Consider the following 22,861-nt stretch of genomic DNA (forward strand, 5'->3'; position numbering starts at 1 on the left):
GCAGAGACTAGCAAAATCTTCTGGGATTTCCCAATCCAAACAGATCAGGTGCTTGAGCATAACAGACCGGAACTAGTGGAGGTGGTGGACAAAGTGCACCACATGTGTTATATAGCTGATGTTATATAACTAATATTATTATTTTTATTATTCATACACTCAACAGATTAGATTGTTGGAAAAGAAAAGAACTCTAACACTGGGTTACAACAAGAAGCCTTAGAATTGGGTTGCAGCAAGTAACCTTAGATGCCAAAACCCCACTAAGTCTCCTAGCTGTCCCTAATAACACTGTTTTCTGCAGCTGTACTAAACTGGGTTTTATGTCTATTTCCTCAATCTATCTGTTCAAATGTTTAGGGATAGTTCCCAATACACCTATAACTACTGGGATACATTTTACACGCACTTTCCTTAGTCTCAATAGCTAAGTCCTGGTACTTTGCTATTTTTTCTATCCCCCACTACTCTAGGCACAAGACCCGAAATTTTTGGGGAGGAGGCCAGTCGATTAGATTGACACCAGTGTGCAACTGGTACTCAATTTATCAACCCTGAAAGGATGAAAGGCAAAGCCGAGCTCAGCGGAATTTGAACTCACTGCCTTAAATATACCTCTCATATTGACTTTCTCATCATTTGGGACTTTAAAGTCAATTTATCTGGCACTTTTTATTCGCTTTATTTACTACTACCAAATCAGACCTTCTAGCTTCTATTACTCTGTCAGTCTGAATGTTAAAGTCCCACAACATCCTGTATTTCTTACTTTCTACTACTTTACCAGCTTCGTGTTCATACCATTTATCAATATGTTCAAATCCTAGCTTTCTACAAAGCTCCCAGTGGATGCCTCTCCCGAGATGTCTTTTCTTGTATTCTTTCTGTGCCAGCATCCTACATTCATTTACTGTGAGAGTAACGCCTTCCTATTTTGATTAACATAATCTACATTGGGAATCTATTTGGTTTTTGTCTATTTTGGCTTTTATCCACTTGTTCCTTAATGCTTGATCCTGTGCTGCTACTAACAAACTTTCTCTCTCCTTTTTCAGCTTTTCGTTCTGCAACCATAACCATGTCTCACTACTTTTATTTGCTGAAACTATCTTTGGGAATCTACCATGCAATACCTTCTCCTGCCAGTCAGATAATTTCTGTTCTTTTTTTTTTCTGGTTTTTAACTTCATTTGGATTTTTGGTTTCCCTGTGTCTTGTTGTGACCTTAGCAGCTTTTAATAAACTTCCTTCGCTATTACCTACATAGGAGTCTATGTCTACCCTAGCTAACTCCACACAGTCTTCTACTGATGTTAACCCTCTTCCGTCTTCCTTTCCAAGTAGGTATAATCTTGCTACTCCTGCCCTTCATGGTGGAGTCCTCCATTCATATTGAATTCCTTCCCAGTTCTTCTGTCTAGATTTGCTAATTCAGTTTTTGTCCAATCTACAAAAGTTGCTGAGTATCGAAGTAATGATACTGTCCAAGTATTTACAGACTTCTCTAGATTCGAACCATTTAGCTTTGACTTTATTAGCTTCCTCAGCCTTTTCATGTACTCCTTCTCAATTTTTGTTTTCATTTCTATAGTTAGTACTCCGTCAGATTCTAATTTTACAACTGGCAAAAAGAAAAAGAAAGAAAAAAAAACCAAAGGCAAAAAGTAAAAGGAAGAATATTTAATCAAATAGGTTTTATAAATTTGATGATATTCCCCTGTCATTTTATTCATTCCATCAGGGCACGGTGTTAATAACTCGCAAACATATTCCTCCTCATGCATTTTGAGGACTGAAAGTGTGGCAGATTCAGAATATTTTTCCGAGAAGAGGCATTTTCAAGTCTTTTCCAAAATTGAAGCTGTTTGATGCAAAATGTTCGGCAGGTTCGGTCAAACTACTGCTATTGTGCCTGACGTCATATCTCTGCCCACTGAATCTTTTGTTTAATTATTCTGTTGTACAACCAACATAAATCAAGTTGTGTTTCGTGCATTCTGCTGCATACACCAAATGGGAATCTCTACATGATCCACCTTCTGTATAAATCATAACATTTCTGTTATGATTCCTGATGGAATTCACTTGACTCATGTTGTTGCGCAATGAACAGGTCTTACCTCTATTGCAGCTGTTTTTCAAGGTACAGTGCACAGAAACTCCAATGTTGGTTTTCTTGGAGTCAGAAGTAGAGATTAATAATTCTCTCACATTTTTATTCTCTCTATAAGCTACTATAGGTGACATGGAACATTAGTTTGAAATTATAATATTCTTCCACAAGATGTTGGTAATTTTCATGTAACACTTTTGAAATGCCAGCAACATTTCGGCGGTGCCAGTTAATCACTGAAGGAATTCTGTCACACATTTTACTTTGTTTGCTAAAAGTATGCCTGAAAGTTTCCCTTTCTTTGCTAATCTTAGTCATGTCATTCGCGATTCCCTTTAATCATGATTCACTGTAACTGTGTTTGGCATAATGACTTACAAAAGCATTTGCTTGTTTCCAGCAATCCCCTTCATCAGTACAAATCCATTTTATCTTCAAAAATTAGTATTTCGGATTTGACCGAATAATATGATGTGGATGATCGGGGCGGCGGTGGAGGCAAAAGTGGGATGACGTCGGCTTCCCAAATAACTCTGTCACTCGATAGTTTTATTGACTTTTTGTTTGTGTTTCTGTGACTGTTATGCCAAAAACTCAGGCTGACATAAAATTTACATTGAATTTTTGGACACAAAAGTTAAGTTTTCAGGAGGCAGAATAGATCTTGTACCAAAACTGGGAAAAATTATTATCATTGTTGTTGTTAGTAGCTGCTTGTTAGTGAATTATAAATTTAACGATGCTACCATTTTCCAACTCTCTCAGACTTTCTTGTTCATTGTTTTACAGCTGTGATATTCTGTCTCTTTGTCACAGGTTTAAGAAATTGTTCTTGTTGCAAAAGCCATTTTCTTTTCTTGCTTTGCAGGAATTCTTTTGTTTTTTCACTATCTTTGAGTTTTGCATTATGCCTGACATGTGGAAGATTACGATAATAGTACCAGTTGAGCTGATCACCATTTTGGCTTAGCCTTCTGTTTGTTAACCACTCTTCTAAACAGTCTAAGACAATAGAATCGGTATCTTCATCAAATTTGTTGGCTACTATTTGGGGACAGCTTGTGAGCCATGGAAGATCTCCGATACTATAAATACAAACACTACGTTTTGATTTACCGGAACATTTAACTGGATCCCAATCCCATATAACAGCTTTTGAGACAAAGTTATGTTTATCATGTCGGATTTCAACGCCACCAGAGCCACCTGGGGCAAATTCTAGGGAATTAAGAGTTGACCAGATATTTTCTTCTGGTGAGTATGTATCATTCAGCCAATTAAAAATGGTCATTGCAACATCATCTTCTAAGACAAATTCAACAAAGTCTCGTGAAAACATCCCATAAGCACTTCCTTTATACAACGGTATTTGATATTTCAATGGTAGTTTGCTTTCATTTGTTTTACTCAGTGATTTCTCATTGATTTTTATTTTATATTTTACACGCCAATCTAAATGTTTGGGGTGCTTGAATGCTTCAATATCGTTAGTTCCATTGAAAATCTTCAGAATTTCAACTAATTCCAGGTTTGTCTTCAATGGAAATTCTTGACCAGTAAGATTTATGTAGTATTTCCATTTTACGTTGGATTTGATGCATGCCTTCATGCATTCTACTTCAGCTTGTAAATGCCTAAAAGTAGCATATACAACATTTATTCGATTCTCTGCAAGTACAACATTTGGTAGACAAGTGCTGATGCTTTTTATCAGTTCAAATGTATTGTTATCAGTCTTCGCATCAACATGGATACAATAAACATTATGTGGCAAGTAGATTGCTCTTAGTAATCTTTCAAATTGCTTTGGTTTGTCATACATTTTGATGGCAAATGCAATTGGGTAATCAAGCTCCATTTGAGTAGCCGGTTTGCTAAAATATCCATGGAACAGACAGAAATTGGAACAATTTTCTAAAAGTTTCTTCAGAGTATAAATGGTATCTGTATTTTGTTTTATTAAGCTAACCTTTTCGACATAGTCAGGATTGCCTCTCAATAGAAGCCTGCAATCTACCATCTTTTTCTGATCTTCTGGACTTTCTAATGCTTTGCTGTAATACCATTTGCTTAAAAGCATGAAGGTTGCCCCACATATAAGTAGATGGACGACGATACGTACTTTCAGCTTCATAATTCTGTTTAACTAAAGGGAGGAAAAAATGAAAGAAAGAAAGAAAAAGTAGAATAAAATGAAAATATTGCAGGACCAATATAAAAATGAATGTGAATGATAATAGAAATAATTTTTGTGATAATTGAGTAAAAGTTATAATTTAAAATGTCACAAACATTCCTGTAAAATACATCTGAAAAAAACATACCTCAATCATGGTTGTTTCTCTGAGAATAATTTCAATTAGTCAAGCCTGTTAATTAGTGTTTGTAGCAATCAACTACAAAATGCCTCAGCTGAGATTCAAAAGCGAATCCACATTTTTCCACACTGGCAAATAAATCCTTGGCCTATTGTCTTAGACTTTTTGTACTAAGGGATTAAGGAAAATAAATTGACATCTTAGACTTTTTTGAGTTGATCGCAGTTCAAACCTGTGTTTATGTACTACCTGCATAAAAAAAAAGAGGGATTTGGTGGATTATACAAACTTTTGTCCATGTTTTGTCCAAGCTTTTTGTCCATATGCGCAGGAGTGGCTGTGTGGTAAGTAGCTTGCTGACCAACCACATGGTTCCGGGTTCAGTCCCACTGCGTGGCATCTTGGGCAAGTGTCTTCTGCTATAGCCCCGGGCCGACCAATGCCTTGTGAGTGGATTTGGTAGATGGAAACTGAAAGAAGCCTGTCGTATATATGTATATATATATGTGTGTGTGTATATGTTTGTGTGTCTGTGTTTGTCCCCCTAGCATTGCTTGACAACTGATGCTGGTGTGTTTACGTCCCCGTCACTTAGCGGTTCGGCAAAAGAGACCGATGGAATAAGTACTGGGCTTACAAAGAATAAGTCCCGGGGTCGATTTGCTCGACTAAAGGCAGTGCTCCAGCATGGCCGCAGTCAAATGACTGAAACAAGTAAAAGAGTAAAAGAGTAAAGAGAGTTTTCTTTAAATTATTTTATTTACTGAATTTGAAGGAAAGAATAATGTTCATGGCTTTTTACAGATCCTCTCAGACGGAGAAATAGATGCCATTAATATTCCACATGAGACTTTGTAAGTCAGCATCAGAGGGGAAGACATGTGTAGAGAAGGGATTTCAGAGGCAGACATTTTGGGAAAGAAAGGGCTCCAGAGGAGGATATTTTAGGAAAGAAGGGCTGTGAAGGCTAAAAATCAACAACTGGAAGATAAAATTACAAGTTATTAAATTGCTGTGGAATAATGAGGGATACAAATACCAAGAGGCACTTCAAGACGATAAGAAAATGGAAAGAGAAATCATCATCATCATCATCATCATCATTTAATGTCCGTTTTCCATGCTGGCATGGGTTTTCGGTTTGACCAGAGCTGGCATGCTGGAAGGCTGCACCAGACTCCAGTCTGATTTGGCATGGTTTTACTACAGCTGGATAATCTTCCTAACGCTAACCACTCTGAGAGTGTAATGGGTGCTTTTGCATGCCACTTGTGTGACACTGGTATCTGTCACAAATGCGATTTTGCTCAGCTTGGTGGATCTTCTTTTCAAGTACGATGTAATGCCAAGGGTCTTGGTCATTGCCTCCGTGAGGTTGAACACTTGAAAGGAGCTCAGCCACTTTGCATCTGTGAAGCTTAACATTTGAAGGGTGCATTTTACGTGCCACTGGCACAGGTGCCAGTTACGTGACACCAGGATCAGCCATGACTACAATTTCACTTGGCTTGACGAGTCCTCTCAAGCTCAGTACATCATCAAAGGTCTTGGTCACCAGTCATTGCCTCCATGAGGCCCAACATTCGAAGATCATACTTCACCACTTTGTCCCATGTCTTCCTGGGTTCCCTCCATAGTTAGAGATTGGCACTGCTTTACACAACTGTCCTCGATGAAACACGTCACATGACCATAGCAGTACAGTTATCTCTCTTGCACACCACACCTGATGCATCTTATGCCCAATTTTCCTCTCACGATGCTTACACCCTGTTGAACATGCACATCCAACAATGCATACTGGCTTCATCCCTCTCAAGCCTATGCATGTCCTCGGCTGTTGCAGCCCATGTTTCACTGCCATGTGGCATAGCTGTTCACACACAGATATCAAACAATCTGCTTTTCATTCTGAGAGAGAAGCCCTTTGTTACCAGCAGGGGTAGGATCTCTCTGAACTTCGTCAAGCCTAATCTTATTCTCACAGCTACGCTCTCGGAGCATCCACCTCCACTACTAACTTGGTCACCTAGATAACGGAAGCTATCTACTACCTCTAGCTTACCCACCTGGCAGTTGATGGAATCTATTTTCTGTACATTTTCAGCATTTATTGTACTTGTGCACCTTCCACATACAAAAGTTAGTTTCTCTGTTAACCTTCCTCTGATATTGCTGCTACTTTTGTGAGTCTAAAGCTTACATTGGAAGCATCTTATGGAGTTTCTACCTATGCCTTTTGTACAGATTGAGCAGGACCATCTACCTGAAGAGATTTGTTATTTGTCTGTCTTCCTACTTACTAAGACTTTGGTTTTTGCTAGGTTAACTCTAAGGCCCTTTGAGTCTAGACCTTGCTTCCATACTTGGAACTTCTCTGGTTCTGGTAGTGATTCAAGTATAAGAGCAAAGTCATCAACATAGAGGAGCTCCCAGGGGTAGCTCTTTGTCTATTGACAAGAAACCTTGAAATAAAACTAAATAATGTTATACATACATGCATGCATACATACATACATACACACACACTAACATAAATACATACATACATACATACATACACATACACACTCACATACATACATACATACACACACACTCACATACATACATACATACATACATACATACATACATACATCCCAACACACGCTTACAAGCATACATACATACATATTACTCTTTTACTCTTTTACTTGTTTCAGTCATTTGACTGCGGCCATGCTGGAGGACCGCCTTTAGTCAAGCAAATCGACCCCAGGACTTATTCTTTGTAAGCCTAGTACTTATTCTATCGCTCTCTTTTTGCTGAACTGCTAAGTGACGGGGACGTAAACACACCAGCATCGGTTGTCAAGCAATGCTAGGGGGACAGACACAGACACACAAACATATACACACACACTTATATATATATACATATATACGACAGGCTTCTTTCAGTTTCCGTCTACCAAATCCACTCACAAGGTATTGGTCAACCTGAGGCTATAGTAGAAGACACTTGCCCAAGATGCCACGCAGTGGGACTGAACCCGGAACCATGTGGTTGGTTAGCAAGCTACTTACCACACAGCCACTTCTGTGCCTATATATATATATACATGTAGAATTTCCATTTACGAGTCAAGTCACAACTATGCTGAGGACATTTCTTTAAGAACCACATATTTCCTCCTCCTCCTCATCATCATCATCGTTTAACGTCCACTTTCCATGCTGTCATGGGTTGGACGGATTGGCTGAATACTGGTAAGCTGAGGAGCTGCACCAGGTTCAAATCTGATTTAGCATGATTTCTGCAGCTGGATGCCCTTCCTAATGCCAACCACTCCAAGAGTGTAGCAGGTGCTTTCCATGTGCCACCGGCACAATGGGTGCCATTGACGTGACACTACCTATTTCTTTACTACCCACAAGGGGCTAAAAACAGAGGGGGCAAGCAAAGACAGACAAACGGATTAAGTCAATTACATCGACCCCAGTGCGTAACTGGTACTTAATTTATCGACCCCGAAAGGATGAAAGGCAAAGTCGACCTCGGCGGAATTTGAACTCACAACGTAATGGCAGCTGAAATACTGCAAAGCATTTCGCCCGACGTGCTAACGATTCTGCCAGCTCGCCGCCTTGACGTGACACTACCATTGGCCACAACTATGATCTCATGGCTTGACAGGTCTTCACAAGCACAGCATATCACCAAAGGTCTCGGTCACCTGTCACTGCTTCCATGAGGTCCAAAGCTCAAATGGTGCTTTTTTTCATGCCACTGGCTTGGGTGCCAGTCAGGCAGCACTGGTATTGGCTACAACTTTGATTTCACTTGGCTCGAAAGGTCTTCATAAGCACAGCATATCACCCGACGTTTGAAGGGTACTTTTTACATGCCAGTTGCACGGCACTGGCATCAGCCATGACTACGATCTCACTTGGCTTGAGGGGTCTTCTTCTCAAGCCTGGCATATTGCCAAACGCCTCACTCACTTGTCATTACTTCCGTGAGCCCCAACACATGGCTATCAAAAGAAACCCTATTTTTGAATGATCAAAGAAATCCTATGTTTGAATGATACTGTAGTACAGAGTGCTTCTAAAAGGTATAGGTAAAATGGGATGGAAAAATAATACGTGAAATTTAGACATAGAGAGAAATATTTAGAAAATCGTGAATGAATGGTTTTGAGGTTACAAAAACGAAAGGAGAGTTCTGTACTTAGGCAAGGGAGACAACTATATTTGACTGTCCAATGTATATTTATTTTTTTTATTGCCCACAGGGAGCTAAACATAGAGGGGACAAACAAAAACAGACAAAGGGATTAAGGTGATTACATTGACCCCAGTGTGTAACTGGTACTTATTTAATTGACTCTTGAAAGGATGAAAGGAAAAGTCAGCCTCGGCGGAATTTGAGCTCAGAATGTAACAGCAGACAAAGTACCGCTAAGCATTTCGCCCTGCGTGCTAACGATTCTGCCAGCTTGCCGCCCCACGGTTCAATGTATATTGCAAACAAAAATGAGGAATAACTCGAATTAGCCATTGATATGTATTTGAACATAGACTAATACAGGTCTGTCAAATACCATACAACATAAACTCTTGATTTATTAAAATTGTCTTCACCTCCAGAGGACGTGTCATAATTACCAAATGGCAATTAAGACTAACCAATTGCCGTCTCGAAGGAGAGAATCTCAGCATTCAAGAATTCACCAAAATTGATTCGCCAATAAGTCAGGGGTTACCGCAAGTTCTTAGCTAAATTCTTGTTTAAATTATGTAAATCACTTAAGCCATAAGTGTTTTCTACTCTTGTTTTTATATAAGTCTAAGTTATAAGTCTTTGGATAGTTGTGGTGCTGATGACAACTATTGAGGTAGAAACATGTGTTATCCAGATAATAAGCTTGCCAATTGGAGGCACAATGGCCCAGTGGTTAGGGCAGTGGACTCGCGGTCGTAGGATCGCGGTTTTGATTCCCAGACCGGGCGTTGTGAGTGTTTATTGAGCGAAAACACCTAAAGCTCCACGAGGCTCCGGCAGGGATGGTGGTGATCCCTGCTGTACTCTTTCACCACAACTTTCTCTCACTCTTACTTCCTGTTTCTGTTGTACCTGTATTTCAAAGGGCCGGCCTTGTCACTCTCTGTGTCACGCTGAATATCCCCGAGAACTGCGTTAAGGGTACACGTGTCTGTGGAGTGCTCAGCCACTTACACGTTAATTTCACGAGCAGGCTGTTCCATTGATCGGATCAACTGGAACCCTCATCGTTGTAACCGACGGAGTGCTTCTCTCTTAATTGGTGAATTTGGAAGTATCAGAACTCAACTACTAAGATTGGTGCTGCAAGTGTGACGGTAGAACACCTACAAAAATCAGCATTGCTTGGAACTGCAAGAATTCTTTGCAGGATTCTTGAGGCATGACCATTAAACGAGTGACTCCTTAGTCTGCTGGTTGGGGACAGCTGACCCTTTCCATTCTACCCAGCGAAATAAGCCGAAAGTTTTCAACAAATAATGATATTAACTCTGATAGAAGTGCAGCAACTGTCGTTGCAAAGAAGGTGAAATCGATGGCAAAGCAAAATGCATTTGAACAATTGGCTGATAGGTGGGAACAAAATCTTCTGTATGGCAAATATATGGCCTGTAGCAGAGAAGCTGATGTAGACCAGAAGCACACCCATCAGTGGCTATGGATCTCAGGGCTAAAGGCAGAGAGTGAAGCCTTTGTCTTAGTTGCCCAAGATCAGAGCGTATTGACTACTGAATGATAATAATAATAATCATAAAAGTATGTTATGACTTACGTTTATATATTTGTTTTGCAAGATTTTTGATGTGAAATCATGTGTTGAAGCAGATTTGCTGTATTTCGGAATGGTCATTTTGCCAGTTTAGCCAATAAAAACACATGCACTATATATTTGGTGTTAATTTGCTTCAGTGTTATTCATTTTTTACATTAATCTTAATCTTATATCGGCCAGAGTTCTTTCGTCACACTCCTGTGACCGCATCAGTGGTCCTTTGCTTTCTTCTTTCTTATTTGTGTGTCTCTCCTTGCCAGCGGTCAGCCATGTTGTATTTTGTATTTCAGTTGTATGTGTCTTCATTTGCGCATGCGTATACCTCTCTGTGTGTCTATGTTTATTTAGTGTGTGTGCGTAGGGGGAGGGGGCAAGTATCTGTAATATTTGTATCTCCTGTTTATATACTCTCTTTTTTACTCTTTTACTCTTTTACTTGTTTCAGTCATTTGACTGCGGCCATGCTGGAGCACCGCCTTTAATCGAGCAACTCGACCTCGGGACTTATTCTTTGTAAGCCCAGTACTTATTCTATCGGTCTCTTTTGCCGAACCGCTAAGTGACGGGGACATAAACACACCAGCATCGGTTGTCAAGCGATGTTGGGGGGACAAACACAGATATACAAACTCTCTCTCACACACACACACATATATATATATATATACATATATACAACGGGCTTCTTTCAGTTTCCATCTACCAAATCCACTCACAAGGCTTTGGTCGGCCCGAGGCTATAGTAGAAGACACTTGCCCAGAAATACTAAACTTCTAAATCTCTCGTAGAGACATGTACGGTGGTGGGGCGATAGAATGGTTGTATACTGTCAATCTAACACGAACGTGACAGTAGGGGGTACACCACTGCTGTTTAGCCCTAGGAAGCCTCGACGCCTCCTGATGGCTTTGACACATTTTTCCTGTGTCCTTATATACATTTACGAAGGGGAGACAAACACCCCCAGCCGCCCGGGGCTGCATCTAGGGACACGTGTTTCAGGATGATTGTCCTTCGTCGGTGACTGCTACTCTAGGCCGACGAAGGACAAACATCCTGAAACACGTGTCCCTAGATGCAGCCCCGGGCGGCTGGGCATGTTTGTCTCCCCTTCGTAAATGTATATAAGGACACAGGAAAAATGTGTCAAAGCCATCAGGAGGCGTCGAGGCTTCCTAGGGCTAAACAGCGGTGGTGTACCCCCTACTGTCACGTTCGTGTTAGATTGACAGTATACAACCATTCTATATATATATATATATATTTGTAAAAAATGAAGTTCGAAAATGCTGCTATATTATACAATTTTTAATTTTTATATATACATTATAACATGTTTCAGTTCCTGAAATGAACCTTATCAAAAAGAGTTATATATAAAAAAAGACAGCTCATGCCGTCAAACACAAGAAATTCATTTATAATACACAACGAAGTCAGACATCTTTAAAGTTCAAATATAGTTTGAAGTAAGTTCATTCATGCTATATGTTCAAAGTGTTCGATGCAGTGGCCCACGGTGGCGATACTTATTCAATACAAAAAACAGATCAAAGTGGTGGAAAGTAGTCAATACAGAAGATTGATGTTCCCGAAAGAGCGAGGAATTCATTTTTACCTTGAGCAATTGTGATGACCCATGGTGGATGTTCGCTGGGTGATTCTAGTGAGTCTTGTGAGTTGTTCGGGTTTTATAATGCCTGTTAGGTGGTCAGTCCAGCGTAGCGTGACGTCATCAACGTTTTGACCAATCGTTTCGTTAGGTGGCTTTAGTCAAGCAGAACGGTACGTCATCAACATTCTGACCAATCGTGACCTATCGCTGTATTATGACTGTCTCTTGTCTGTATCCTGTTTTGACCAGTCGTTTCGTTAGGTGGCTTAGTCAAGCAGGACGGTACGTCATCATGATTCTGACCAATCACGACTTATAGCTGTATTAGATCTGCCCCTTTTCGTTAGGTGGCTTAGTCAAGCAGAACGGGACGTCATCAGCATTCTGACCAATCGTGACCTATCGCTGTATTATAACTGCCTCTTGTCTGTATCCTGTTTTCACCAGTCGTTTCGTTAGGTGGCTTAGTCAAGCAGAACGGGACGTCATCAAGATTCTGCCCAATCACGACTTACAGCTGCATTAGATCTGCCCCCTGTCTGTATTTTGTTAGGTGACTAGTCAAGCAGAAAGGTACGTCATCAATATTCTGACTAATCTCTGCACCCTGTTTGTATCCTGTCCATTCTAGCAGAACTAGACGTCATCAGCGTGTTGACCAATCAGAATCAGGTCTGACCCTTAGCTGTATCGTATGTGGTCAGTCCATCAGGGTCAGATTTGCACGAAAGAATTTTTTTCCTTTTTTACTAAGGCATATTTCCGTCAGTGCGAGTGACTGTTTAAGGTAGCGGCCGTGGTGGAATTTTGCTTCTCCTTTTCGGAGGACTTATCTTTTGTTTTAATATTCCTGGCCCAGGGTGTTTAAACTTGGTCTAAATTTTTTTATGAAATACAGTTCTTTATTTTGGCGTTGTGTGAAGGTTGCGTTGTCACTGAATGTATAGAGCGGGTTAGTTGTAAATTTCAGATTTACATTTCCAGCACATCTATCTATGTGTCCGCTGACCGGTATTTTGCGGTAATCAGGGTTTCTAATTTGTGATTTATGCACCGCCATCCTGTTACGTAAGCTATTTTTTGTATGGCCTATATACTGCCTATTGCAGCCTGCGCATGTTATGACGTAAATTAAGTTTTCTGATGCGCAGGTGAAGTTTGTTCTAATGGTGAACTGGTGGCCTTGTTCCAGTATAAATTCTGATCCTTCTTTCAAGATGACACAGATTCCGCAGTTGGGCCTTCCACATTTTCTAACTGCTGGTTTTGTGGTTGATGTTGAGTGCAGTGTAGCTTGGGTTAAAATCCTTTTCAAGGATTTTGGTTGCCGTTTACTTTTAATGATGGTGTGTGTTTCGAGGATCCGGTTCATCTTTGGGTCTCCCTTTAGTAGGGCTGTGCTTTGTAGTATGGTGTTGAAGGCCTCATTGTTGAGTCGGTTGTGTGTAGAGATGTAGGGAAGGGTTTTTAATTGTTCTTTCTTTTTTGGTTTTGTTTGTCTCAGGTTTTCTATACTTAATTTAAGTATCCGTTGGATTGCACTGTCTATTAGGGGCTGTGGATAGTTTCTATTTGTGAGTGTGGTTCTAAGTTCCTGGAGACGTGTGTGTCGGGTGTTTGTGTCTGATATTATGGTGCAAATCCTTCTAGCTAAACAAAAAGGGACATTCATTCTAGTGTGTCGTGGGTGGCATGAATCAAAGGGTAGGTACTGTTTAGAGTCTGTCGGTTTATAGTAGATATCTGTCTCTATTTTGTTGCCGGTTTTCTTAATGAGGATGTCTAAAAATGGTAATTCTTTTTCGTTGTGGTCCATCGTGAATTGTATATTGTCATTTATTCCATTTAATAGTATTTTAAATTCCTCAAGTTTCTCTATACCTTTGTCCCAGATGATGAAACAGTCATCGAGGTATCTTTTCCAGTTGTTATGGATATAGGTGGCGAAGGTGTTTCCATATTTCTCGAGTGTTATCCGGTATAGTATTTTCTCGGTATAGTATATATATATATATATACACACATACACACATACATAGATATATAAATATGTATATATATACATACATACATACATACATACATACATACATACGTACATACATACATACATATATATATGTGTGTGTGTGTGTGTGTGTATGGTAGTGAAACATGGGCTGTGACTACTGAGGACATGCGTTTTAGCAGTATTTGCATGCTTCACTTGTCATTACAACAATGCTGTTGTGACACAGTTCTTTTGATTGAACGAGATGTAAATGTCACCTGCTATTTGATATAAAGTGTGTACATGCGTACAGGAAGGCAGTCACCAACATACCTACCTACTTAGCTACACCCTTACATGCAGTGCTGCCTTTATCCTTTGTTTCATTATATCTATCTATCTACCTACCTATCTATCTATCTATCTATCTATCTATCTATCTATCTATCTATCTATCTATCTATCTATCTATCTATCTATCTATCTATATATCTATCTATCTATCTATCTATCTATCTATCTATCTATCTATATATATATATATATATATATATATGTCTGTCTATCTATCTATCTCTGTCTCTCTCTCTCTGTCTCTCTCTCTCTCTATATATATATATATATGTCTGTCTATCTATCTATCTATCTATCTATCTATCTATCTATCTATCTATCTATCTATCTATCTATCTATCTATCTATCTATCTATCTATCTATCTATACGACGAGCTCGGGGCGAACCTGGACGTCGACAAGGAATACCTGACTCGCCTGTTCGGGACAACTTTTGGGCCAGGGCCCATGGACAACTTCCAGAGATCCCTGGCCTGGCAGTGCTACCGAGAAGCGCTACCCATTCGGGATAAGCTCTACAGACACTGCTCAAGAAACACGGGCCCGATCTGCCCGAGATGCGGTCAGAGCGACGAAACCGTTCTGCACGCACTCGTGCAGTGTCCAACAATTTCCGACCTGTGGGCTTATGTCGAACAACTGCTGTCACGTGTGGGACGAGTCGGTTTATCAGCTGAGTCTATCGTCAATATTGTCACGCCTCCTTCCTTCAAACGGGAAGGAAGAGCTATTTTCATCATCCTTGTGGCTATGGTGAAAGAATGTATCTGGTGGACGCGTCTGAAAGGATTGGAGACAAACACTTTCCTCTCTGGTCAACCTCTCATCAACTTCTTCAAGTACCACTTGAAGAGGAAAGTGAGAGTAGAGAGGCAAGTTTTGTCTAGCGAACATTTTAAAAAAAGATGGATGAATGTAGCAAAGATGGCATGTATGAATGACGAAGCCACCTTGAGCATGATCCTATGAACCCAGAAATTGAAAACAGAGGGTTACCCACTTGCAAACAAATGTGGTAACATATAACAATATTGACCAAGGTTACCGTGGTCTTTTTCGTAGGCTTTTCTTCCCACGGATAAACCTTACTTGCTTTCCCCTTTACACCATACATCATGACACTGTGATACACGATCCCTATTGATCCTTTTTTCATTTTTCTTTTCTTTTGTTCCTTTCCCTTTTTCTTTTTTTCTTTTCCTTTTTTTTCCCCCCCTTTACGATCCCTTTTGATCGAAAACCTACGCCACCTTTTTTTTTTTTTTCATCCCCCAAAAGAAAAGCTCTACCTTGTAACTTGTCCCATCTGTGTGCAGCCCTGTGTGGCCAATAAAGAAACTTATCTATCTCTCTCTATATATATATGTTTGTCTATCTATCTATCTATCTATATTATATATATATATATATATATATATGTCTGTCTATCTATCTATCTATCTATCTTTCTATCTATCTATCTATCTATCTATATATATATATATATATATATATATATGTCTGTCTATCTATCTATCTTTCTATCTATCTGTCTAAAATGTAGGGGCAGGTGTGGCCGTGTGGTAAGAAGCTTGCTTCCCAACTACATGGCTCCTGGTTCAGTTCCACAGTGTGGCACCATGCTCAAGTGTTTTCTAATATTGCCTCAGGCCAACCAAAGCCTTGTGGGTGGAATTGGTAGGCAGAAACTGAAAGAAGCCCGTTATATACATATATATGTGTGTGTGTGTGTGTGTGTGTGTGTACATATATATTGGGTCATCCCATAAAAAAATGTGGATTTTTATACTTCTTTTATTTTTCAAAATTAAGATAAAGTTCTTTTTTAATCTTAAATATACTCTCCTTCATTTTCTACAATGCTCTTCCATCTATCTGGTAGATTTGCAAACCCCCTCTTCCAAAATTTACTTGTCCGTGATGAAAAATACTCCTCCAGTATTGTTCTCACCTTGTCTACTGAATTCATATTTTTTACATCCAAATGGTTTTGAAGACTGCGGAATAAATGATAATTAGATGGCGCAATGTCCAGCGAATATGATGGGTGGGGCATCGTTTCTCATTTAAACTGCTGCAGCCTTTGGAATTCCATCCTCGCTGTATGTGTCTGAGCATTATCCTGATGGAAGAACACTTTTCATCTCGAAACCAAAGATGGTCATTTTTCTTCTAGCACAGGTGTTGATGAATAGTTGAATGACCAAATCCAAGCTTCTTAGCTAGTTCCTCAAGTTATGATGGGATTTTGTTCCACCAGGGTTTGCAGGTCGTCCTTATCAAACTCTACAGATCTTCCAGGACAAGGTTTGTCTTCTAGGCTGTAGTTTCCAGCTCAGAATTTCTGGAACCACCGTTGACACAGGCTTACGCTTATTGTCCGATCCCCATATACTGCATTAATATTCCTTGCACTATCCGTTACGTTGTTGCCTTTATTGAACTCTTAAAGCAAAATATGCCGAATATGCTCCTTTGTCACTTCCATTACAGCTTTGAAAAAATAACTGTTAAAGTTGAACTGCACTCTGTTTATCCCGTCCACCTCCGACTTTTAGTTCATGCAATTGAAGAAACGCATTATTTATAGGATGACCCCAATATATATATATATTTATAAAAGTTTCTAATGTAAATATGTGAATGAAAATGAAGTTTAGTGGGGAGCTAAAAGCTTACTGAACCTTTTGATACCCTATTCAACAAAACTGGCAACTCAGGTTTGGAATGCATAAAGAACATAGGCACCCCCACCCCCCACACACTAACTAGATGTACTCTTTTTACTCTTTATTCTTTTCCTTGTTTCAGTCATTTGACAAGTAGAAGAATAAAAGAATATATACACACACACATACACACATACATACAAAAATGCGTGTGTGTGTGTGTATACACAAGTATATGTTTATATACATGTGTGAGTGTGTGAATCTGTGTATAAAAATATATTTATATTTCAGGAACGATTTTTTTAAAAATTAAGAATTATTAATTATATTAAAAAAATGTTAGAAAAACACAATGGCTCTTACCTGTTTTGAAGGAAGTTTCTGTACTCTCTGCCCGTGTGGTTTCACTAGCAAGTTTTTATGTCATCGTACGACTGCGTTCAACCAAACAATTGAATGTCATACATTGCTGATCACGAAAGGCTATCAATTTTTTGGGTTAAGTGATTTTTTTTCTAAATTGGGAGCGGCCAAAATTATATATATATATATATATATATTTCTTTTTTCTAGTTTCAGCTCAGAGCTGCAGCCATGCTGATGCACTGCTGTTTTGTGCTACACTGTTATTACGAAGAACCTCCTCTAATATGTGGTACTTGGTGAAGAATGGAGTTTAATACAGCTACTCTCATTTGCACCACTTGCCGTGAGGTAGGTTCATCTGGGACTCTTGACAGGAAGATGTCCAGCTTTGATTTAAAAACCGCTACATCTACTTTGGGCAAGTTCCTCAGACTCTTTGGGAGAATATTAAAAAGCTGTGGGCCCTTGAAACCCAGGCTGTTGCAGTAGCTGGTCCTGAAGTGTGATGGCATTGCTGGGATCTTTGGTACTATGCAGTGTCGTCCTGTTCTAGCATTGGTGTAGCTTACAATGCCAAAATTTGGCACAATTCCTTCCAGGACCTTCCAGATATATATTACTGCATACCTCTCCCATCTTCTCTCCAGGGAGTAGAGTCTTAGCTGTTTCAACCTTTCCCAGTAGCTGAGCAGTTGCAAAGAGACGATCTTCTTTGTGAATCTTCTCTGGATTGCTTCAAGGTCCGCTGTTAATTTCACACTGGTGGGTGACCATAGCTGTGAGCAGTAATCCAGGCGACTGAGGACGAATGTCTGCCAGAGAACCATCATGGTTTCCTTATCTCTGGTTCTGAATGTTCTTAGCATCCACCCAGCCAGTCGTCTGCACTTTGTCGCCATCCTGGTAATGTGCACTTGGAAAGAGGTATCATCACTCATGTCGATACCCAGGTCCCTCACAGACTTAGGCTCTGGGATTGAAATTCCTTGTGGACCGGTGTACTCTGTAAGTTTAATATTCAGTTTTGGATGCTGGTAGTGCAGGGCCTGGAATTTTTCAGCATTAAACTGCATATTATTATCCTCAGCCCATCTGTAGATTGAGTCCAACTCCTGCTGCCGGTGTGCAACATCGCTGGGGTTCTGTATTTTCTGCGAGACTTTCGTATCATTTGCATAGCTTGCCAGAGTGGCTATCCGGGCATTTGAGGGCATATCTGAGAGGGCCACTATAAAAAGCAGTGGTCCCAAGACAGTGCCCTGTTTGTGTGTTCCTAGAGGTGGCTTCATTAACCACTACTGCCTGACTCCTATCTTTCAGGAAGTCATGTTTTCCAGCTATGCCGAGGTCACACAGTTTGTGGCATATCATACCATGATCCAACTTGTCAAAAGCTTTTGTAAAATCAAGGTAGATTACGTCCACATTTGATTTGTTGAGTAACTGCCTCAACCCCCAGTCATAATGTTGTAAGAGCTGGGTCAGGCAGCTCCTACCTGGTCGAAAACCATGCTGGGTATCACTCAGCAAATCTTTTTTTTCAAGGAATGTGATTAGTTTCCCTCTGACTATCCTTTCCATGACTTTGCTGATGTGTGAAGTCAGAGAGATAGGCCTATAGTTTTTGGCATCTGCTCTACTTCCCCCTTTATGTATTGGGCATATTATTCCCTCCTTCAGCTTGCTTGGCAGTTTGCCATTTGTAAGAAAGATCTGGAAGAGAATCTTGAGGGGTTTTGCCAGGGCATGCTGACACGCTTTCAGGAGGATTGCTGGGAAACCGTTTGGACCAGCAGCTGAGTTTGTGTCCACTTCATCTATGGCTAGTAGGACATCTTCTTCGCTATTGTCAATGTATTCTATTATAACTGCCTCGCTGGTTATAGGTGAGGTGGCAAAGAAGTCCACTGGTTCGTTCACTTGTCTGTGTTCCAATGGGGTGGTAAAGACACTTTTGAACTGGTCATTCAGTATCTCACTGATCTTAGTTGGACTGTCTGTGAGGGAGCCATCCTTTTGGAGTAGGGGTCCTATCTTGTAGTGCACTGAGACTGTTTCTTTCGCGTAATGAAAGAAGGCCTTTGGGTTTGATTTAATGTTTTTTATAACCCAGGCTTCTTTGTCTGCTTTCTCCCTCACATAGGATTGTTGCAGCCTTTTTTCAATCTCCATCAGTGTTGTTTTTAGGCAGGATGTTTCGCTACTTTTGGGATGTTGGTTGAGTCGATTTGCAACCTTCGTCCGTCGTCTCATGAGGATCTTCCTGTCCCTTGGAATCTTGCTCTTATTTGTTTTAGCCTTGTGCTCTGGGACATATTTCTGGCATATGGCTTGCACAGAAGACATGAAACATTCTAGTTTCATGTCAATGTCTGGTGTGGAGAGACATTCCGGCCAGTCTTCTCTGAGGATCTCTTTTTGGATCGATTTCCAATCTGCTTTGTGGAAGTTCAGATTGGAGAGATTTCGGGTGCTTCCTTTAGGCTGTATGTCTCTGGTTAATTTCGGCCCAAACATAGCTCTATTATGTTGTGATCCGAGACTAATGTCGGTGTCACTTTCACATCATGAATGATGTCCATATTGTTCATGAAGCAGAAATCCAGAATGTTATTCGCCCTAGTTGGTTTAAGTACAACTTGCTCCATGAATAAGGCATTAGTGAGGTTGAGCAGATGCTCCACCTGTACTTGCTTGCAATGATTCATTCCTGAGAGTATGAGACCTTCGGGCCATTTGGCATTGGGGAAGTTGAAATCACCCATAAGAAATATGGGTACATGGTGTTCCAGATTCATGAGGATTTCTTTAATTCTTGTGAAGCAATCTTCAAACTTGCCTATGTGATTTGGGGCATCCGGTGGGGAATATGTTTTGCATATGACTATATTATGTTGTCTTATGTATACAATTAAAGTGTCACATACCGAATTTGAGTATGTCAGTAAGACCTGGGGTGTGAGGTCATCCCGGATGTATACAGCAACTCCAGCATGGCTCCTTTCCCTTCTGTCTGTTCGCAGTATGGCATAGTTTGATATGTGTACTTCTGCGTCCTCTATATCAGGGTTGAGGTGAGTTTCCACAAGTGCTATGCATAGGGCTTGATTGCATGCAGTAAAATCTCTCAGGAAAGAAATTTTATTTCTATTTTGATGCAACAGGCCCCCAATATTTAGTAAAAGTATTGGGGTGACGGCTGTGCAGGCGTTAGGGGAGGCCATCCCATGTCTGTTGACTGTGGTGGTGGTCGTCTTGCATAGTGGTGGGCAGGGTTCCTTCTTTGTGCTTGGTGTAGGCCAGCCTCGCCTGGCCCCCATGCCGGTGGCATGTAAAAGCACCATCCGTTCATGGCCGTTTGCCAGCTCTGTCTGGCACCTGTGCTGGTGGCACGTAAAAAGCACCCATTACACTCACGGAGTGGTTGGCGTTAGGAAGGGCATCCAGCCGTAGAAACACTGCCAGATCTGACTGGGCCTGATGGAGCCTTCCGGCTTCACAGACCCCAGTTGAACTGTCCAACCCATGCTAGCATGGAAAACGGATGCTAAATGATGATGATGATGATGATGATGATGATATATATATCTTTATATATAAAAGTCAAGTTGTGTGTCTGTCTCCTACGATTTAGATTCCTAACTACTCCCACATTTTGTGGTGCAGTTTAACCAAAACCGGGTATCTTATAGTCGTGATTCATATCGAGCCCTTCTGGGTATTAGCGCGCGTCTACGATGAGTCTACGATTTAAAAAAAAATTACCATAATTTTTTTCCATTTTAATGCATTTTTTCGCTATTATATAAGGGAAGTAACTCTCTAAAAATGTGTACGATGAGTCAACGATTTAAAAAAAAATTTACCATCATTTTTTTCCCATTTTTAATGCATTTTTTTGCTATTTTTTGGCTATAACTCTCTAAAAATGCTTATATAGTTATTTCCCTTACAAACCCGAGCAATGCCGGGCGATACTGCTAGTATATATATATATATATATTATATATATATATAATATAATATATAATATATATATATAAATAAACACTTTGTCTCCTGTTGCTGTGTGATCACATTGTCACTAGATGTGTTGATGTGTTGTAAACTGAGCACCTGTTAGGTAACGTCAATTTGATGAAAAAGGTAAGCTCATAATTTTGACTATAAACAAATCATTTGAGTTGAACAACCTGATCTCACTGTCAATGTGAGGATTCCATCAGATATATATGTATATATGTATATATGTATATATTTATATATGTATATATGTATATATGTATATATATATATATATTCTTCTTCTACCTCCATTTTTCCACTTGTGTCGCCACCGCTTACACCTACACAGACATTCACCACTTCTCAACATGCCTGACTTCTACTCTTCTGTCTTTGAAAACATCTTTCTTCACCCTTTTCCTTCCGGTCTTTCAAAATGTGACCTCGTGTGTACCGTTGGCGATGTTTTTTTCCTCTGTCTTCCTTTCTCTGGATCTTTCCTTCTCCTATGTTTCTGACGAAGAGCTCCGCTCGAAACGTTAAACCCTCCTTCTTCCCTTCTTTCCTGAGCGTCCAATAATACTATATTTGTCCCACGTCCTCGCGTTGTTGTGTTTTTTTTGTGCTTTCTTGTTTGGATTAACTATATATATATATGTATATATGTATATATATACATATATATATATATATATATATATATATATATATATATATATATATATATACATATATATATGTGTATATATATATATACATATATATATATATTTAATGTAGGATAAAATTTTTACAAAAAAAAATTTTATCAATGGCCAGCATATTAAAAAATACCTTTAAAGGTTAAATTTATAAACAACTTATAAATAAGGGCAAACGAAAAAATTTCTAATGCCAAATATGCTGAAATTAGACATATTGTCCATAACCATTATAATTTTTTTTTCACACTATGCACACTACTCAAAAAGTATTTATAAGTTGCATATATATATATATATACTTTATTTAAAGCAGCAGAAAATTCAATTGCCCTCTGCCCTCCAATCCCATGCCCAACTACCAACAGACTGTGTCCTCCACTATTAATGACCTCATTTCCTCCTCTCATCTTTCTCTCTCTCTCACAACCTCTAACCTCATTACCCACACTCCATGCGTTCCCACTATTTACTTCCTTCCCCTTCGCCATGAAGGATTGCTGAAATCTACAAGTTTTTTTTTCATTCTCTCTCTGTTTATTTTCTCTTGTTCCTTTCTGCTGAAGAGCGTAGGCTCGAAATGTAAAATACTTTTACATTTTCCTGAGCATCAAACTAACACACCTGCTTGTTGTTCATACACCTGTCTCTGTCTTTTGTATCTCTAAAAATTTCAACAAGGAGTTGCAGTGTGGTAAGAAGGTTCCTCCAACAGAGCACCCTGCTCCTTCATTGGAGGGAGAGAGGGAGAAGGTCGAGGAGGAGGTAACCTCCTCGAAAAAAGGAATAAAAAGAAAGAAGGTGGGCAACAATGGTTGCCCACCGATGGATCCTGAGGCGGCGGGGGAGGGAAGGAGGGATCTACGGACAAGTCAGAGAAACCTCACCCTCCCACCGTGAAAA

The 22,861-nt window shown here is 39.8% G+C and overlaps 1 protein-coding gene across 1 annotated transcript; it reads right to left on the reverse strand.

Annotated features, from left to right (window-relative positions):
- Positions 1 to 1,824: 1,824 nt before the first annotated feature.
- Positions 1,825 to 17,306, reverse strand: LOC115214257 (beta-1,3-galactosyl-O-glycosyl-glycoprotein beta-1,6-N-acetylglucosaminyltransferase 3-like). Its single transcript, XM_029783393.2, has 2 exons — positions 17,250 to 17,306; positions 1,825 to 4,259 (listed from the first exon to the last, which is right to left on the reverse strand). The coding sequence occupies exon 2, from the start codon at positions 4,245 to 4,247 to the stop codon at positions 2,889 to 2,891; it is 1,359 nt and encodes a 452-aa protein (XP_029639253.2). The 5' UTR covers positions 4,248 to 4,259; positions 17,250 to 17,306; the 3' UTR covers positions 1,825 to 2,888.
- Positions 17,307 to 22,861: the final 5,555 nt, after the last annotated feature.

This window comes from Octopus sinensis, linkage group LG7 (genome assembly GCF_006345805.1).
Source record: "Octopus sinensis linkage group LG7, ASM634580v1, whole genome shotgun sequence".
Classification (NCBI taxonomy): domain Eukaryota; kingdom Metazoa; phylum Mollusca; class Cephalopoda; order Octopoda; family Octopodidae; genus Octopus; species Octopus sinensis.